At 39.8% G+C, this 19,509-nt stretch overlaps 1 protein-coding gene across 2 annotated transcripts in view; it reads left to right on the plus strand.

Annotated features, from left to right (window-relative positions):
* Nucleotides 1-19,509, plus strand: part of ITGAV (integrin subunit alpha V) — an 82,327-nt gene that overhangs the window by 13,676 nt on the left and 49,142 nt on the right. For both annotated transcript variants that reach the window (XM_025193472.1, XM_025193473.1), the window contains exons 4-7: nucleotides 14,352-14,443; nucleotides 14,963-15,077; nucleotides 16,690-16,751; nucleotides 17,971-18,016. In XM_025193472.1, coding sequence (XP_025049257.1) covers nucleotides 14,352-14,443; nucleotides 14,963-15,077; nucleotides 16,690-16,751; nucleotides 17,971-18,016 — 315 coding nt within the window. The remainder of the gene's footprint in view (nucleotides 1-14,351; nucleotides 14,444-14,962; nucleotides 15,078-16,689; nucleotides 16,752-17,970; nucleotides 18,017-19,509) is intronic.

Raw genomic sequence — 19,509 nt, forward strand, 5'->3', positions numbered from 1 at the left:
GGGGCCGGGGCCAGCTCCTGGTGCCCCCCCAGCCATGACCTGCAACCCCCCAGCCCTGCCAGAGGGGGTCCCCAGCCCCCTGCAAGTCCCACTTACCTCAGGCTCCAGGAGAAGAGAGAGGCTAAGCTGAGCCCAGTGGAGCTGTGGCTGAGTGAGTGCCTCAGGCCCTGCCTTCCCCCTCCCCCTCCCCCTCTGGGCAGGGCTGGGGTTTCCTGCCCTGTTTGCAAACAGCTCTTACAGGCTGGGGGTCAGCCAGCCCGCCGCACTGTTTGCAGAACTGTTTGCAAAAGCAGGGAATCCACGGGTTTCTCTGCTAAAAGGAGAAATCCACGTTCTCTCTGTTTTCCCATGGGAAACGGAAAACCTGGATCCTTGGTGATTAGGAACAATCAGCAAGGATTCACCAAGGGAAAGTCATGTCTGACCAACCTGATTGCTTACTACGATGAGATGACTGGCTCTGTGGACGCAGGGAGACCAGTGGATGTGGTGGTGTACCTTGATTTTTAGCAAGGCTTTTGATACCGTCTCCCACAACATTCTCACAGGCAAGATAAGGAATTATGGGTTTGATGAATGCCCTGTAAGGTAGATAAAAAACTGGCTGGATCATTGGGCTCAGAGGGTAGTATTCAATGTCTTGATGTCTAGTTGGTAGCTGGTATCAAGTAGAGTGCCCCAGGAGTCAGTCCTGGGGCTGGTTTGGTTCAATATCTTCATCAATGACCTGAAAGATGGAATGAAGTTCACCCTCAGCAAGTCTGCAGATGACACCAAGTAGGGAGGAGTAGTAGATATGCTGGAGGGTTGGGTTAGCATTCAGGGTGACCTCAAGAAATTGCAGGGTTGGGTCATGAGGCTCAATAAGGACAAGTACAAAGTCCTGCACTTAGGACGAAACAATCCCATACACCGGTACAGGCTGGGGGCTGACTGGCTGGGTAGCAGCCCTGCAAAAAAGGGCTTGGGTCTTACAGTGGACAATAAGCTGAATATGAGTCAACAGTGTGCCAAAGAAGGCTAACAGTATATGAGTTGCATTGGTAGGTGTGTTGCCAGCAGACCAAGAGAAGTGATTATTCCCATCTATTCAGCACTGGTGAGGCTACATCTGGATTACTTTGTCCAGTTTTGGGCCCCCCACTACATGAAGGATGTGGACAAATTGGAGAGAATCCAGCGGAGGGCAACAGAAATGGTTAGGGGGATAGGGTACATGACTTCTAAGGAGAGGCTGAGGGACCTGGGCTTATTTAGTTTAGAGAAGAGAAGACTGAGAGTGGATATAATAGCAGTTTTCAATTTCCTGAAGTGTGGTTCCAAAGAGGATGGAGCTAGACTGTTCTCAGTGGTGGCAGAACAAGGAGCAATGGTCTCAAGTTGCAGCAAGGGAAGTTTAGGTTAGATATTAGGAAAAACTTTCTCACTAGGAGGGTAGTAAAACACTGGAATAGGTTACCCAGAGAGGTTTTGGAATTTCCATCCTTGGAGGTTTTTAAGACCCAGCTAGACAAAGCCTTTGGCTGAGATGATCTAGTTGGGGATGGTCCAGCTTTGCGCAGTGAGTTGAACTAAGTGACCTCCTGAGGTTCCTTCCAACCCTAATTTTCTATGATTCTGTGCCTGTGACATTTTACTGCGAGCTAATTAGTCTACTCAGTAAAGCACAGAGTAGTTTGCTCTGTGCTACAAAGAATGAAAGAATGTAACATATCAGATATTAGAAAATTATCCTTTTGATGTATTAGCATATGTAGGTGCTCATGCACACAGGCATTTGAGGTATTGGGTGGGGTTTTGGGGTCTTTTCAGTGCTTTCAATTTATTGTTCTTGATATTATGGTGCACAGTGTCACTATGAAAGGCAAAATATTTATATCGCACATTAACTGTTCCCAAATGTACAGATATTCCCTTATGGGATTTCTGAGCGATGCACATAAGTTACCATTGATTTAATAGTTTTGAGTGTGTGAAAACTGCGTAATGAACATGTGCATTGGAAAATGCCTTCAAGTTCAGGGGTGCATATTGCCATAGTTGTGCTTTGTGTGCACATATGACTAGAGTAAGCATCCAGAAAACTTACAGGTTCTGCTAATGTGTTTTTTAGAGCAGCCCCAGCCAAATGCTTCTATTTTTTCCCCTTTTTAAAATACATAGAACCAAAAATGCGGAAGCAGTCCAAAGCAAGAAAATGTTAAAACAGGGAACCACACTTTTGTTGCTATATTAAGGTTTCAAAATTAAGATGTTAAGCAGCACTGGTTTTATAAGCTTAACTTGTACTGCTGATCTACATATGAGAACTGCTATGTAAGGGTCAGTAATTCTTTCATTCGTATTTATCTTGTTCACAGATTTGTTTATCACTGTCATAAAATAGGAAGTTTCTTATATGCCTGGACTTCTGAATACTTTAACTACATAAACAAACTATATCTCGAGCACAGTTTCTTTCATTTGAATTTCTCCCTAAAACAAATTGGAATTCTCTATGTTCAAATTCAATTTCAGTGTTTTTTTAATAGAAACCAATTGTTCAATACAAACACTATGGTGAGTTTTACTTCTAGAAGAACATGTGCTTGATGTGGAAGCGCATAATAATAATTTCTCTTCCTTTGGAAACGCTGAATGTCCTAGTTTCCCCACCAAAAGGCTATAAAAAACTTGTGAATCATATTGGAGGGGAAAAAAAAAAACATTGCTTACATTCACCCTCAATATCTGTCTTTGGAAAGGTAACTTTGTTAATAAAACTTTGTCTTTGTTAACAAAGCTTGGCTTCCTCCCAGTGAAAGAAGGAGGATTTTCCTTAGAATTTGTTTTAACCCCCCCCCCCCCCAAAAAAAAAAAAAAAAAAAAAACAGGATGAAGATGAGAAACTCTTGTTCTTTTAATTGGCCTTAAAAGAATTCAAATGGTTCTTGTTTCTCTCTTCTCTTCCCCAATATGGGTAAATATATAAATATTATTTATTGTATTTATTTTGTAATAGCTACTGAGAGTCCTGATCATGGGCTGTATGCTGAGCTCCGTACACACACCTAATGGATTGATGCCCCAAAGAGCCAGCTTACAACAATGGAAGTACTAGGATAGAATGGCAGAACATGTTTTTATTTGGCAACAGTGCATAATTTTTTTCCCCAAAAAACCCTAAACTTGGTTTGGACAAACCATACAGGAATGAAATGTAGCATGATAGATGACAAGTTGTTCCTAATCAGTTTTGGTAGAATTCCCCCAAACCACTTACTTTTTATAGGAGCACACTTTATAAATAAACACAGTTATCTAGTGCTGAAAGTACTTCCCAAATCTTGCAAAGGTGATCAACTCCTAAGAAACTGAAGGTGTTTCATTTTAATTGTATGGACTCTATTTTTCATAGACCATTCATGTTATTTGTTCCCCCTTGAGAAGATTCAGCATATTCTTTCTTTGCCAGAAGAATTATCTTCAAACAAGTTATTGCAACATATAACAAAAATCCGGGAGTGTTTCCAGGAGAGCTGTCCATTCAAATCAACAGATATATGTTTTGCTCATAATTTTTTTTAAAATCATGATACATAGTGAATGGGAAGGTGGATAACCTTTGTAGGCTTCATAAAATCTGGAGGTATGCCTCGGTTCTTTTTGCCAGGAGACATTGGAGAATAGGGTTACTATAAAGCTTTATTCTGGGAATGCACACCCCAGTTATTCTGGGATCCACTAACCATTTGGAGGCAATATTAGTACACATGGAAGCAATATGTCATAAATAAATGTGAATCAAATTCCTCTGCTGTGTGCTTTCTTCCAAAACAAAATTGTATTCTTCATCCTTGCAGGTCTCTTGCTTTGCTTTGTTAGTATGAAGAAAATTTAAGTTCGTTCTTCCTTATGCAAGAGTCATCATCTTAGGTGGGGAAAAAGGCACTGTATCCATATCGTAAGAAAGAAATAAAGGAAACAGCAAGTTTTAGTTTTGCAGTTACAAGCTTCCTTTTTAACTTTAAATGTAACTCATGTGTTAGCTCCTGAATAACAAATTGGGCTGGAAAAATTAGACTGTACTATTCCAAAATATTTAAATATACTGTGCCCTGTTCAGTATGACAACATCCATTATTGTCCTGCTTCCACATTAATTCAAATATTTTGAATTATCTGGTGAAATGCAAACAGTTCTATATACTGTTGCAATAGTAAAATATGCTTGTAAAAATAAAATTTGCACTTTCTTGGTAACTTGCCTGTTTTGGGGGCAGATCCAAAATTAGCTTAAAAAATGCTGGTTCATCCATAAGAAGCTCTATTGTTTCAGTCTTCTCTTACAAGTAAATGTAACAGATTGATGTATTGTTATGTTCTTGTTTAACTAGAAAAAGGAAAAGATTTCTTTGGAACATTGCCTATTGTAGGCAATAAGGCATTGCCTTATACATGCTCGGGCTTCGCCTTTTACTAAAGATTTCGTGACCCTGGGACCTGGGAAAGTTACTGAAACTGTTGGAGATGCAAAGCTGACTAATGTGTGTACTGTTTGTAACCTTGGCATATTTTCTAGTTTTTTTTTTTCTTGATAGTTTAAGTAAAAAAAAAAAAAAAAAAAAAAAAAAAAAAAAAACAAAAAAAGACAATAATTCAGGCTTAATCTGACTGGATACAATTCAGCACTTTCCCAATTAACTGTGCTCTCTTTTCGTCCATCCAGTTTGGAATACCGCAATTATCTGATATGAATTAGTTGTCTCAAACTTTTTTTAGCTGGAACACTCTTCAGGTCTATAACTTTGATCTGTGGTAAGAAAAACATGAAGTTTTAAAAGTAAAAGTTAATAATAAACTCTTCCCATCCCCCATTTCTGAATTTACTTCCATTCTGTAGTGGGGAATCCCTAGACAACAATAGAGGGCTTTGTTTGGGAGCTTAAACCACCAGTCTGGCCTGGCTGTGTGCATTTGTGACCTATTTAGTTTTAGGAGGGCATATTAACTGCTTTGTGCAGCTTCATTCTTTCAATACTCCATAGTTTAGGAACTGTAGATGTAGAGAGATCCTGATAGAAATGCACATTGTAAACTTAAATTTGCCTTCGGTTTTGTTTGTGTATTAAAGGAAATTGTACAAAATTCACTCTCCCCATAGAATAAGGAAGTTTTAGGAGGAGGTTGGGAGCTCTTGAAAATGATGTGATTTTTAGCAAACCACTGGTTTTGGTTTTGGTTTTTTTTTTTTTTAGTGGTAGAACAAAGTTTAAAATCTGCTCATTTCTAAAGGCTACTGTTGTGGTTGAGCAGCAGACCAATAACCCGTATGGAAGACTGTTTCCTACTTTATAGTTGAGGGACTCATTCTGATTTCACCAACTTCTTATATAACTATAGGTCCATTGAAATTCAGCTGTTTATCTTTCTGGTTTACTGATGCAAGTCAAATATGAATCAAGCTTGGGGTAGTTCTGCTGAATAGAAGGTGGTGGGGGTAAGGCATAAAAATGATTCTACATCCCATCAGTTTTCAACTCTGGAAAAATTACTAGTGCTTGTATGATTAGGTAGATTCCTGCCTGACTATTGTGTCACTGGGTGCATCTGGATCATGCTTTTATGAATGTCTGTCTGGAACACAAAAAACCCCTTGCTTGCATCAGAGAAGGGGAAAAGAGCCTGTGTTTCCAGCATAGCTCAAGGGAAGTGACAGCATTCTTCTCTGCCCTCTACCACCCCTTCTAAAAAGGTGGAAGATTTGTTTTCCCATTTATCTCTTAGTCATACAAACACACTTGCTGAGCAAGTGATACTCCTTCAGGAATCGGCCCCTTTCACAGTATCTGACTTTTGGTAAATATTATGTCATATGGATACCTTGGTTCATAATCCCCCATGTTGAAGCGCAGATTCAAATAGAATGGATACAATCAAATAGATTTGTTCTTTCTCTCCCTTTTTCTCTCTTGGCAAGTTTTAGCAAAGATAGGTACTCCATAAACACACTTTTAAGCAGCACTTTTGTACCCATTTAGAGAGAGACTACAAACAATGAACGTTATTAATCCAAACTCAAAAGGCTCATGATTCACTATGTAGTTCATTGGGCTAGGCCCCACTAGAGTCAATAGCATTTCAAGCCATAGTGACCCCACAGCTCAGCATTGCTTAGTGTACCTGTGTCTGAGTCTGTGTCCTCCAGATAATTATTCCCCACTCATGACTAGAACTGGGTGTTCTTGTCATAAGTCCTGGGATCCTCCAAGAATTTATAGGCAGATAAGGCACAGGGCAGCCTGGTATGGCTTCATGTCATTGGGGGCGGGGCCATGTTAATCATATGAAACAGGCTGAGAGAAGGGCCAGCAGAGAGATTCTGGATAAGTTGTTTTAGACTCTGTTTGGTGATGTTTGCAAGATAGTTAAAACTGGTGGAAAGGAAGTTGAAATGTATGTGATGTAATGGCTCACCATGACTTGGAAAAGAGTCATGACTGAGGGGGACTGTGCTCAATGGGCACTACTGTATGTCTTATTCAGATGGGCTGCACTAGCCTAGTTTTATGGTAGGTTCCCATCAGCATTTTTGCCTCATATGGGCCATGTGCTTTATAGTTAAGGACCTAAATAAATTGCAGTGAGACTAAACAAGTTTTGCAGGTTGGTTGCACCAGAAAAAGCAAGTTTCACAGATATTTCCAGGATATACTCCAGTGGCCACACCCAGGGCCATCCCTGTGGGGTGGGAGTGAATCGGGGTGACCTCCCCAGCCTCTATGCTTTGGGGCCCCCCCGTATAGGTCTATAGACCATATAGGCCCCACCATGGCTGCCATGTGCTGCTGCTGCCGAGAGCTGCTGGCTCCAGTCACTCACCACCACCCCCTTCCCCCCCACTGGCTCTGGCCGCTTGCCACCAGCCCCCCTGGGTCCCGCACACCTCTAGGAATGGCTCTGGCCCCACCCCTTGGCACTGATTGGAGAGGCCCAGGCAGGTGAGGAGGGGCAAGGGGGAGGCTGCCATATTGTCTGCTGGGTGCCTTTTATGTGGCCCCACCCCTTGGTGCTTAGTGGCACAGAGACCCAGGGGAGAAGGGATAAGGGATGAACACCATCTTGTCTGCTGCCCTTTGTTCTGCCCCATCAGCCAGTGCCTTCTGCCTCATTCCCTCCTACCCAGGCAGGCTGCGAGGCTGAGCCATGGCAGCAATGACCTCTGGCTCCCACTGGGAGCCAGCATTTCATTTTTATAACTTTGAAAAAAGTTGGTTTTGTAGACAGTCCTAGATTTTGTGCTTGCTGCAAAACTATGAATTGAGTAGACCCCTATTTATAGTCGTGCTCAGTGTTGGCTGTAGTTAATCAACTTCATGGTCAGTTTCTATTACTGAGCACATGCTGCTTTTAGCAGCAGTTCAAAGATAGGCAATGTGTTTAATGTGGTTTTCTTGTATGCAAATGTAAGACCAGGGGGGTTTCCCCCTATGTTGACTGGGGGGAAAACCTTATCTTATAGTCTAGTAAATATGGTAAATCTGATAACTTCCTCTTACTCCACAGGTTTACCTCCATCTTCTGCTTTAAGTGACCGTTTTTATTTATGTAATAGCATAAAAGAAAAGTAAGTGTTCTACCTAGTATTCAGCTTAAGCTTTATCTACTTTCCCAAAGCTGAGAGAGGGCAATTGTGCCTGAAAGCTTGTCTATCATCTCTCTCAACTATATGGCAGATCCATTAGAAGATATTACGGAACAAATCCTCTCCATATGTTACTTTGTATAGCATAACATCTGACAACGTGGGGACTTTTGTTTTTATTCTAATATAAATTAAGATATAAAATAACTCCGACATGAAAATCCAATCAAGTCTACATCAGTAGTTACCCTTTCAAAATAAAAAAGCAACTTTTAACTTGTCCAAAAATATAGAAAAAAATCCATGTAAATAAACCTTGTGGCTTTCCCCTGAAGTCAACGAGACCTAAACTCTAAAGGAGAGAGCTAGGTGAGTAAATCTGGAAAACACCTTGAGATCCATTCTTCTGTTTAAATTAAAAAAAAAAAATCACAGGGCTTGTCATAACTGCTACAAAAGTTCCGTGTCTCTGTGGTGGTGGGGGAGGAGTTTGTTTCATTTTTTTCTTAATTTGGGATAATCAACATGCATGATGTCCTTAGAGAAAAATGGCTTAGTGAAAAGAAGATACTTTAGGTCTAGTGTACTATAAATATGTCAAGGTCAGCCTGACACCTTTTCCTTAAAAAAAAACCAAACAAACTTTAGTTTTCTTTTAGGCAGCAAGGATAAGCCCATTAAGATAACTGCAGTAGCGCCAACAGGAGGGACATGCCTTTAATACAGACAGAATTTTAATAATGTGGGGCTTTAGCGAGCTTAGTAATAGTTTCTACAGCATTGCTCATTTCCCTCTTATGTCTAAACTCTTTTGGACCTTACCAAAACCTTTAAAACAGTGCTTCATATTTTAAGTGGGTTTTCAAATGTAGGTATTACAAATTTTTCTATGTATAAATGTACATAGGTGTTACAGTTTTTCTGACTGCATCTACCAAACTACTTGTTGAATTAAAATACACCCAATACAAGGACTATAGTACAAATGATAGCTGCCAATTCCACAATTGTCATTCAATCGTGGGGTACAGTTGCATATAAATCAAGAATATTTTATGTAAGTAGTATATTTTATATATGTATATAAGCATATATAAAAACAGACTTATGCTGTGGGTTTGTCCTTTGTTCTTCTATACCATCATCCTATTAAACATCATCTGACTACTTTATGCAATTTTTCCATTAGGAAAAAGACCTGACATGGCAAGTTACTAGTGTTCAGTTGCAAAAAAGATAAAATGCATCAGTTCTGGATGAACTAAGTCTCTGGGTATAATATAAGTCTATGCAAATTACTATAGTTACGTTTATTTCAAGGTCAGTTTTTTTCAGATTTGTTTCTCATTTCCATGTGCTCAGGGAAGGCAGGGTCTGACATTAAGAAGGGGTAAAGAGGTTGCAGGAGGAAGAAGTTGAGGGGGGGGACACAAAGCAAAGGGGTCACCTGACCCCCCAGATTTACTTTCCCTTCTGTAGCAGTGGGAGGTTAACAAATTCAAGACAGACCTCCAGTAATTAGATTCTATACTTGGAAAGCTTATATCAACTTTATACATTTTCATTTACAGACTCTAATTATTGGAGGGGGGGGAATCTTATAATTAGGGTTGTCTTATATTTGAGTAAATATGCTAGCTACAGACCAAGTAAAGAACTGTTGAAATAGGTAAATATTATGAAGCTAAGTAATGCTACCAACATGGCTACATCAACACTGCAACGCTAACAGAAAGTTGTACTAAGATACAGTCCATTTTCTAAAAAACGTACTATTTAAATTGAAAGCAATTCATACAAAGTAAAAGTAATAAATAAATGGATTCAATGGGGGAGGCACAGGTAAAGTGGGTAACAATCAGCGTTGCCACCTGTCTGTTTTCGCCAGTCTCATAATGACTTATTTTTCCTATAACCCCAGAGGAGTCAGTTAAGAATAACACTAGACTCTCGGTGTTAAGTTTTTTCTAAATGAGTTTTTACCCTTCATGATTGTAGACAAAAGTTTGAAAGCATGAAGCTCCGTAATGATATTGGAATGCTTGTGGTGGGTAATCCAAAACATGGTTAGGCAGACATGCTCAGCAAAATGGTTTAGAGTCACTTAAGAAGGAATCAATTTGTAAATTAAATTTAAGATAAGTATATACAGTCTACTCACTTATATGCAAACCAGAAAATTCACTTAGTTGCATAACAGCATCAATCCCATTGGTTGTCTCTTACTTACATTATATTATAACAAGTATTCCCTGAATATCAATTAAGTGCAGAAACCATTGAAGTCTGTACTACAACTTACTTTCATGTTAACTGTGTAATAATTGTAATTGTCAACACTGGAACTAATTGTACTCTGTTTCATGGTGCCAGAAACAGTGAAGGGTGAGCAGCTGTGAGACAGCTGCTCTTAGAAGCCCTAGAAATGATGAGAGTAGTCAACTGTGTGGCTGCTGTCTGCCCTTATTTTTAAGGCTTCCATCTGTAGCCATAAAATCTACTTGTTGGCACAACCAGTACACTGGCACAACCAGTACAACAGCACTGACCAAACTACACACAGTGCTTAAGTACACAGCGCTATCTACACGGTGGTGTGGTAGTGTGGTGTATCATGGCTTTTACCACTTTCAAGGCTTCTAATAGTCAGTTTGGGAGCTGCCATTAGGAGTTTTAAAAATGATGACAAATTGCCAATTTGCTAATACCACAGCACTGTGTACTGTTTATGTTAAGAGTGTATAAGTGCATATTTTCGGTGAGCGCGTCGTTTTCTTCAGTCCTAAGAGTAGGTGCTTACACATAGTGCATTGTAATATACCTGCTCGTTCGTAAATAAATAATGCCTTGTATTGATTTATTTCATGTATACTCGTGAACAGAGATTCATGGGTTTATGTGCCCTTTTCGAATTGCAAATTGTGTATGCTTAAAAATCTGCCTCTAATCTGGGCTCCCTTCCCTCTGCCCAAGCCTCCTGACAGCCATAACAGGTAGGTGCAGGGGGAGCAGCATGGCTTGGTATTTCCTCATGCTGAGAACCAGGGCTGGGGGGGAGGGAGCCCCCCACACTGGTGACCTGGCGCAGGTCCCCCAAAGAGCCCAGACAGCAAGCTGTGGGAGGGCTCTTGTGGCACTGAGGGCTCCTTTCCCCTACCTGTAGCCAGCAGCAGAAGCTCCCTCATTCACTACTTTTTGCTATACTGGCGGGGATGGGGTGGAAAAGGTGCCCCTCTGCCACAGGGGAACCTGGCCCAGCCCATAGCAACACCTGAGCTGGGATGCTGGGGGAGAGGGGGTGCCCAGAAGGGGGCTCCTTTTCCAACTCTTCCCCCCCCACCCCCGAATTTCCAGCACAAGGAACTTGCACAGTTAGGGGAAATGAACCTCCCTGCCAGTTGCTGCCCCCCACCCCCCGGCTTCTTGCCCCTCTCCCCCAGCTGCAGGAAGCAGCATGAGTTCCCTGCACCATTTTTCCAGACCCTGGGAACTTGGGGGGGGGGGCAGAGGGGAGCATGGAGCACAGGCCCTGCCATGCCCCAACCAAGACCCAAGCTGGGAATCTAGGGGTGGGCCTTCCTTGCAGCGAGGCTTCTTTTCCACCTCCCTGCAAGAGAGCCCAGTGCTGCCGCTGTCACTTATGGCTGCAAGTGGGGGAAGGGAGGCCCCTCCCCTGCCTCCCAGTTGTGAGGACCCACTTACAGCTTGCTGTCGGGGGGGCACTCCAGCAGCATCCTGAGAAACCAGTGGGAGCACCCCCTGCCTGCTGGCCTTGGTGAGCGCAGGTAGGTACCAAACCCTGCTCCCCATTGAACAGCACATGTCTGTTCAATGGGCCATACTCTAACTTATGCCACTTTAAGTGCAACAGAGCGCTTTGCACCAGGGGCTTTTTGAACCTCTGTACTTAGCCCTGAGTGAGGAGCCAATTTTCTTTCTCCATGAAATATGATGGCTTTGTTTACTAATGGAGATTAAGGCTTGGTTAATGAGAATCAATCCCTCATGTTGAATGCTTGTGCATTTGTGCATTAATGCTTCTAATCATATGCAGAACAACAAATGACAATTTCTTTGCTCATGGAATATATCCCAAATACATGGGTCTATACACTCTTCCTCTCCTAGTGGGGAAATAGAAAGCTTCTCATTCTATATGGACACCTTTTTAAAAAAGTTTAGACTTGTATCCCCAAAAATACTCAGTGCTGGCATAATTTTCCTGTGTTGACTTCAGCGAGGAAGAGTTTGGTTTTTGTTTTGGCTGGAATTTTTAAATCTATCAGTATTTTATAATTGAGTCTAGTCCTAGTTATACTGAGGTGTCAGTTTATCAGTGACTTACCTGGTAATTGAGGTATGAACACCCAAGATGAAACTTTCTATAAAAAAGATTAAAGGTGCCACACAGTTACTGCATCCAGCAAATTATTAAGGGAATTATATTAGATAAAGCACTCCTTTATCTAGTAGCAGAAGCTCTGCAGTCCCTTTGTGTTCCAAAGCTGTTATACGAAAAGAAAGACAGACACCCAGGCTTGCTGTTGTAAGCCATGTGATGCTGTTGAGCAGTTTGCATTAGTGATTTCCTAAGTCAGACTGGAACAGGAAATATGAAAAATAGGACAGAGATACTTTATGCAGAATCCTGGAGAGAAATGTGACAAGGAAAATGAGTCTGACCTGATGTTTCTGCACCCCATAGGCTTTTTGTTACTACCTCTGTTTAGGGGAACAGGATTATGTTTGCTTTCCTAGGATCAGAGGAAAGTAGGGTTGGAAGAAACCTCAGGAGGTCATCTAGTCCAGGCCCCTGTTCATGACAGACTGTGTGCGCTGCTTGCTTCTTTTTGCAACTAGAGTACACTGCTGGCTCACCCTCACGTCCTTCTCTGAGTACTGCAGCCTAGCCAGTCATTCTTCAGTCTGTGTTTTTGCTTGCAGTTATTCTGTCCTAAGTCCAGGACTTTGCAGTTGTCCTTGGTTTAATTTTATCTGATTGATTTTTGGACCATTTCTCCAGTATATTTGGGTCATTCTAGATCCTAGCCCTGCCCATCAATGTGTCTGTAACTCCACCCAACTTGGTGTCCTCTGCAAGGTTAAGCATGCACTTAAATTTGCCAAGTGACACTTAGTAAGTGTGCACTCAGTCCCATCTGCCAAGTAAATAAGCTCTGTAAGCAAACAATTTGCATTCAGAGAATAACTAGCTCCATGTCACAGATTTCTGCTTTCAAAAGATCCTGACCCGCCCTGTTCTCCCGCCCTGGCGGGGGTTCAGGCTAGAAGATCTATTAGGTCCCTTCCGACCCTAAAACTATGAAACTATGAAACTATGACCCAAAAGCTCTAAGTTATGTTAATACATACCAGAGAGTTGGTAAGGTGAATCCATAGGTTATTAACATCCAGAGTAGTATAATATAGTATAAAATAATACAGATATAATTGATCGCATTACTTTTTATTGATCTTTTTATGCTTTAGAAGTTAGAAAAATACAGTGCATTTCTTTGACATTATGAACTCCTGTCTTCTGGTTTCCACATTATTGTGGTCAGAGATCAGACCCCGGGATCTCCAGCTGCTTGCTTGTTTTGGCTGCTTGTACAGAGCAAATTTGTTTTATTTGTCCTTTCCACAGGATTTCCCCAACAGGAAGTAATAATGTGCCGATAGAGCCAGAGATTTCCTTACAAGGTGTATAAAGTACAAGGAAGTTTTGATTCAAGTAATCACAAGTATTGAGTAATAGAACTGCTGATTCATAACAGAAGAGTATTTTGCAGCTTATGGTAGTGATATAACAAATAGTCATCTGTGTGACTCTTTAAAGATAGAGCAGATATTCATTATTTTTACATCTTGTCTTAAACATTTCTCAGAGATTTCCTGTTGCCCTCAAAGGGTGTGGATCTTGAGATGGGGAAAACACTCATTGTTGTCAGTGAGATCAGGGTTCAGGCCCAGGGACATTGCATGATATTTACAGTCACACTTATGCTAGATGCTGTTCAAGTACAGTTGCTCCTTCTATGCTTCATCAATCAGCAGTTAGCTTTTAGGTAATATGATCCAAACTGTACTAAATTCAGCGTGTTGTTTCAAATGGGCAGCCTCTCTTGCTTGGTTATTTATAGATGACATACCTTTACTTCTTCTTTGTTTCTAATCGTTTCTGTTGGCTAGCTTTGAATTTATTTGTTTTTGTTGTATTCTAATTAGAAACATCAGCACTTGAAAGAAATGGTGAAATTCTGGTTCCAGTGTAGTCTGCGGCAAAAACTCCCAGTAACTGATGTTATGGGAGGCTTCATTTCTAACTTAGAATTGGCAAATGTTTTTGAAGGCCACAGCATTGTTGGTCTCTCCTGTCAATCAAGAATCTTAAGCGAGGCACTTTGCTGTAGAGTTAAAGCGGACCAGATAATGTTCTGTAGGTGATATACTAAACTCTTTTGTGCTTTTTACAATAATTAAACATTTTGTTTGTGCCTCCTATGCATTTGTTAAATAGCCATGAATAGTATTGATCTAAACATACCAGGAAAAAAACACTCCTATTTAAAGTTGTTTCTTTGAGAGAGAGGTATTCTCAAATATTAATAGTTTGTTCCTGCTTTTTACCTCTCTTTACATTAAAAAAACTGACTCTAGCATGAGCACCATTACTTATGATCAGTTCTGTGAAATAATGCTTTGTTTTTCATTGGGTTTTTTTCAGGTGATAGGTATTTTGCCCCTAATGACCCACTCGAATTTAAGTCACACCAGTGGTTTGGTGCATCTGTGAGATCTAAAAATGATAAAATTCTGGTGAGTTTTGCTTTTCATGTTTTTCCACAGTACAATATAGTAATAGAAACACTAGAGAGAAGCTTCCAGCAATTAAACATAAAAAAATTAAAGATAACTTTACAAGTTCACTTGAGTTCCTTGTTAAGAGTTTGTTGGCTCTTGTTAAATGTTTCTAAGGGAAGTCTAGTATAATTCTTTAGTCAATAAAAGTGTAAATGTTTCTGGAATTCTTATGGAATATTCTTGTAAATATTCTTCTGTCAGAAAATGCTCTTTTTTTTTTTTAAATCCTGCCAATAGATTCCACCCCCCTCCCAGAACTACTATTGTTACCTGCTGAGCTGCTTGGAAAATGCAAAATCAAATGAGGTTTTCTGTTAGTAATGTTGATATAAATGTCCACTGTGTAGATAGCATTTTGTTGATCTACCAGAATCTGTACGTGTCAGTCACTATTCCGTGAGCATGAAGGATCTTAGGATCTACCCTTAGGCATTTTGAAGAGACATCTCTTTTCAAGACTGTTCTTTTCCCCAGGCTTGTGCCCCCTTGTACCACTGGAGAACTGAAATGAAACAAGAGCGAGAGCCTGTAGGAACTTGCTACCTTCATGATGGATCTAAAGCTGTTGAGTATGCTCCCTGCAGGTCAAGTACGTATAGAACTCTGTTTCATTCATTGATTTGATTTCTCTTATGTTATACCACATTATGTGGATGTCTGAAGAGGAATTTATTTAACGTATGTTCCCTCTTTCCATGATGTTTGGCCTGTAGCCTTGTGTAGCCTATGGGAAATGAGCCTGAACCCTAGATCTGAACACTCCTGGAGTTTATATATAGTTATCCAGAACGTGGATTCAAATTTCACAGGTCACCTCTTTCTTTATCACAGACAAAATTAAAACCTTGGGGTTTTAAAGGACCCAGGTAAGAAATTAACAGCTTGGAGATCATCTCGGCAAAATAAAAAGTGAGCACATTTTTCTGTTGAGATGTGAATGTTAGTTTATTGTATCCATAGTTCAGTTGGAGTATTATTATCACATTAACGATTTCAGCTTTTAAAAATCCTGATGATGATACTCATGATACCTGATTTTGTTTCAGGGCAGAGCAAAGTATCTGGCAGTGAACTACTAAAGAAGAGAATATCTGTGTAGCACATTGTGTAGAAAATGAAATTCATATCATGGTTCATTCCTTCTGCAAAGCTGTGTAAAGTGATTAAAAGTAGCTGAAAACTCAAAAGACAACATTTGTTTTTAAATGACCCCTGATTTTTTTTCTGGGGGGGAAGGAGGGTTTGCTTTTTTTTTGAGGGGGGGGGGGGGGGGGTGGAAGGTCCCATCGCCAGGGGGGGGGTTGTACGCTCAACTGCCAAAATTACCAACATTATTTTCAGGTTACTTTGCAACTGCAAATTCTAGTTAGTTAGTAGGGTCTGGTGCAGCTCAGGAACTCTAAAAAACTGGATTCAAGATGTCTGAAATTGCACAGAGAAGCTCCTTTTGAAAGCTATTACCATATTTTTACTTAACTTCTGAATCATTGAGAATTCTGAAGTATATCACAGAGTACATTCCATCATCCTCTAATATAAAAAAGGCTTAAATAAGTCTGACTGCATATTTAACTAGTGAAACTATTATAGATAAGGCTCTGTCCATATTTCTATCCCAGAGATGTATATTTAGGGAATGAACTCATCCATAAAGATAATCTCTGGGCTGTATCCTGGTATGCAAAGTATCGGCCAAGGAATGTTTATGGGTTTTTTCATTTTCTTTCTTAAGATGGGCTTGAAATATTTTATTATTGTACTGTTTTCTGTTGTTTTTTGCATAAGAAAAGAAAAGTATATTCTCTCTCTCTCTCTCTGATATTTCACCTTAAAATTTTACAAAAGCTTTTTTCCCCAGTGTCTTTGAAGTGTAATTCAAAAGAAACATTTACATCTATTACGGAAAAACTAGAACCAATCTGAAAGTTAACTGCAATGTTATTCGAGTTGAGGGAGAGGACAGAATAAGTGTTGTCATATCAGAACATAGCATTAAACGACCTAATTAAAAGCCAGTTTTGACTGTTGTTGTTACCTGATAGATGTGTGGGAAAAGAAACAAAAACATCATCAAAAACAAACCAAAACTGACATGGATTTCAGGTTTGACCTGATCCAGGAATTATTCAAGAATGCTTGACTAAAATGAATCATTAAAATTATGTTATCGTTACAGTTCCTCTTTCTTTCTTTTTTTGTAGCAATTATTGATGCCGATGGGCAGGGATTTTGTCAAGGAGGATTTAGCATTGACTTTACAAAGGTAGGTAACATGATTAGCTATAGTCTATTTTGATGAGTTAGCAGACAGCAGCAGTTCCAACATGGACCTTATACTGGCAGTTAGATCTGTTTTTAAAATATATATGCAAGCTTCCTGAAAGTCAAACTTAATTAGCTAATCAGAAATAACTTAGGAAGAAACCAATATTATGTCATGTAAGAATTGTATGTGCATCTCAAATGCAAAGTCAATCCAGGTGGATATCCAAGCCATGGCACGGGCATCTCTCATGCAATGCCCTACCAATGTTACTGTGTTCTTAGTAGGTCTTTATATCCCTAGGATATTTGTGCTGAGAAGCTCCCATTGTTGTTTTGGAGGGAATCATGTGAAGGGATTTGGACAGCTATTGGCTATATTTTGTTCTAATATAGTAACTCCAAAGTGAGAAAGTTCTAATCGTAGTTAAAGTGAAGATCAGGATTAATCCATCCTATTTACAGAGTAAGTTAGTCTGCCTAAATGGAAAAGTAACTTCAGATCCATATCGGAGGATTTTCTGTGAGAAGCTTAGGATAGAACAGAGGTAAAAACTCAACTCAGCTGTGTAGTGATATGCCTTAAGGAATATTAGGCCTGAATCAATAAGGCATGTACACATATGCATAACCTTAAGCACATGAGTAGTCTCAGTGACTTAGTTATGCACATTTTTGCTGCATCACGCCAATTCAAGAAACAAAAAATGTTTATAACTCATTTCTGTACCTGATTTTAACAGTTCAGGGCAGAGGAGTGAGAAAAGTCCCGTTTACCTACGCAGAAAGCAGTTATGTAATTGACTTCTGGCAAAACTACCTTATAGGGTTTTGTTCTAACTATTTTATTGTCTTTCAGCTATGCATGTAGGAGGGTCTATTAAAATGCAATGATTCATTTGGTTCAGACTTGAGTCGGGCTACGCGTGGGTGGGGGGAGAAGGAGCAGAAAAATTTATTCGCCCAGTGTTGCTAAACCTCTTGAACTTCAACAGGGTTTGCATATAATTCTTTCTTTTTCATTTTTAATAGACCCATGTAATCTCAGGTCTTAATTAGTAATATACTGTCAAAATATAATAACGTATTTGGGTCACTGCTGCTACAAAAGCTGTCTAAGAACCAGCTCTATTTTTTCATAATTATCATTATAGTCTCCTTTTATGTTCTTCAGATGCATTCATAATAAAGCTGCCTTCTTTTTTTTCTTTTGCCTTAAGGGAGACAGGGTACTTCTTGGAGGACCTGGAAGTTTTTATTGGCAAGGTGAGACAAACCACTGAAGTGACATAAGAGGCTAAGTTCTTTTGATCTCTCCCTTCCACTGCAACTCTTATGCTCACTTATCCAACAACTAGCAAACTTCCCACGAATCAGGAAACTAGAAATATTCTTCCTTTGTCTTTCAAAAATTTTACTGTGTAGTTGATGTAGCTTTAGATAAATTGATGTAAAAACCAGTAGAAAAAAAGTATCCTGACCTTTTAAATATATTTGTGTTATTTTCAAGTTATTTTACTAAATATTTAAATTGCATGTTCCTAAATGACAGATGCGGATGCCTCAGGGAAGAATTTCTCTATTCACCCAAAATCTTAAGGGGGAGTTTTCCCCTTTATCTTTTGAAACAGATATTTTTCAAAAGATATTTTTCAGTTGCAAAATTCTGACGCCCAGCAAAGAGAAGTACTTTTCATTACCATGGGAAACGAAGACATGCTCTACACCCCACTATTGTCTATTTTGCTTATTTAAACACCTTGAATTTTATGTCATCACCTTCTTGTGGAAAGTTTCACATACCTTCCAGTGGAACATATGGCTAGAAGCACCCTCTGTAGTTTGAATGTAAAAGCCAATTGTTTGTTGCTACAGTGAATGGCTTTAAAGCACCCTCTTTTTGTATGAAAGGTGTTATGTTTATTAAAGGTATTATATGATCTAGGTGCCTGAGATGGTAGGCCCTTGACTTAGTAACAGAGACAGCATTTTTTCCAGTTGTATATTTCTTTATATTTGTGCAAACCCTAAACAAATCTGAATTATTAAAAATATTTTGCACCCACAGCTGGTGCTTGTCCAGTTACACCTGAAATGTGCTCCATGAAGATATTTGTGAATTTTTACACGAAAAAGCCCTAAATTAGTTCTGAATGTAACAATTAATTTAAGGATAAATAAATAAAATAAAACTGCCCTGAACTTGCCATTTCCTCCATTTATTTTGACCTAAATTCTGAAATGCTGGAAGTATATTGTCTCTTCCTTATATAACGGTCCTGTGGATGTGTGCTATGTAAAGCATGTGCTGCTTCCATATAGCTTTGTTTGTTCTTAAACTCTTAGCTTAGTGTTTGAGAAGAATGTAATCAAGTCACCATCTAGTGGCTATAGAACTAAAAATAAAGAAGATAGTAATACTCTATGATTCTCCTGTTAGCCTCCTGTTTGTTTCTCATATAAGGCTTTAATGTTGTGATGCTCAGGCCAGGGTAATGCTTTAATTCTGCAAAGGCATAAGAACATATTAACTTCCAAATATTGGAGTGTCCCACTGAAGTCACCCGGTACATCCAGTGCCGGCAACAGGGGGGAGAGAAGTGTGGCACAAACTAGCAGCAGCTCTGGTTCTGGCCTGGCCACCACTGATTCACCAGCAGTGCAGCCATTGATGCTGCCTTGTGTGTGGATGCTGCCCAGGGAGCTTAAGTCCCCAGTGAATGCCTCTGAGTGGTGATATATTTTTTTTTGTTCAGCAG

Source organism: Alligator sinensis, unplaced genomic scaffold (assembly GCF_000455745.1).
Source record: "Alligator sinensis unplaced genomic scaffold, ASM45574v1 scaffold1553_1, whole genome shotgun sequence".
NCBI lineage: Eukaryota > Metazoa > Chordata > Crocodylia > Alligatoridae > Alligator > Alligator sinensis.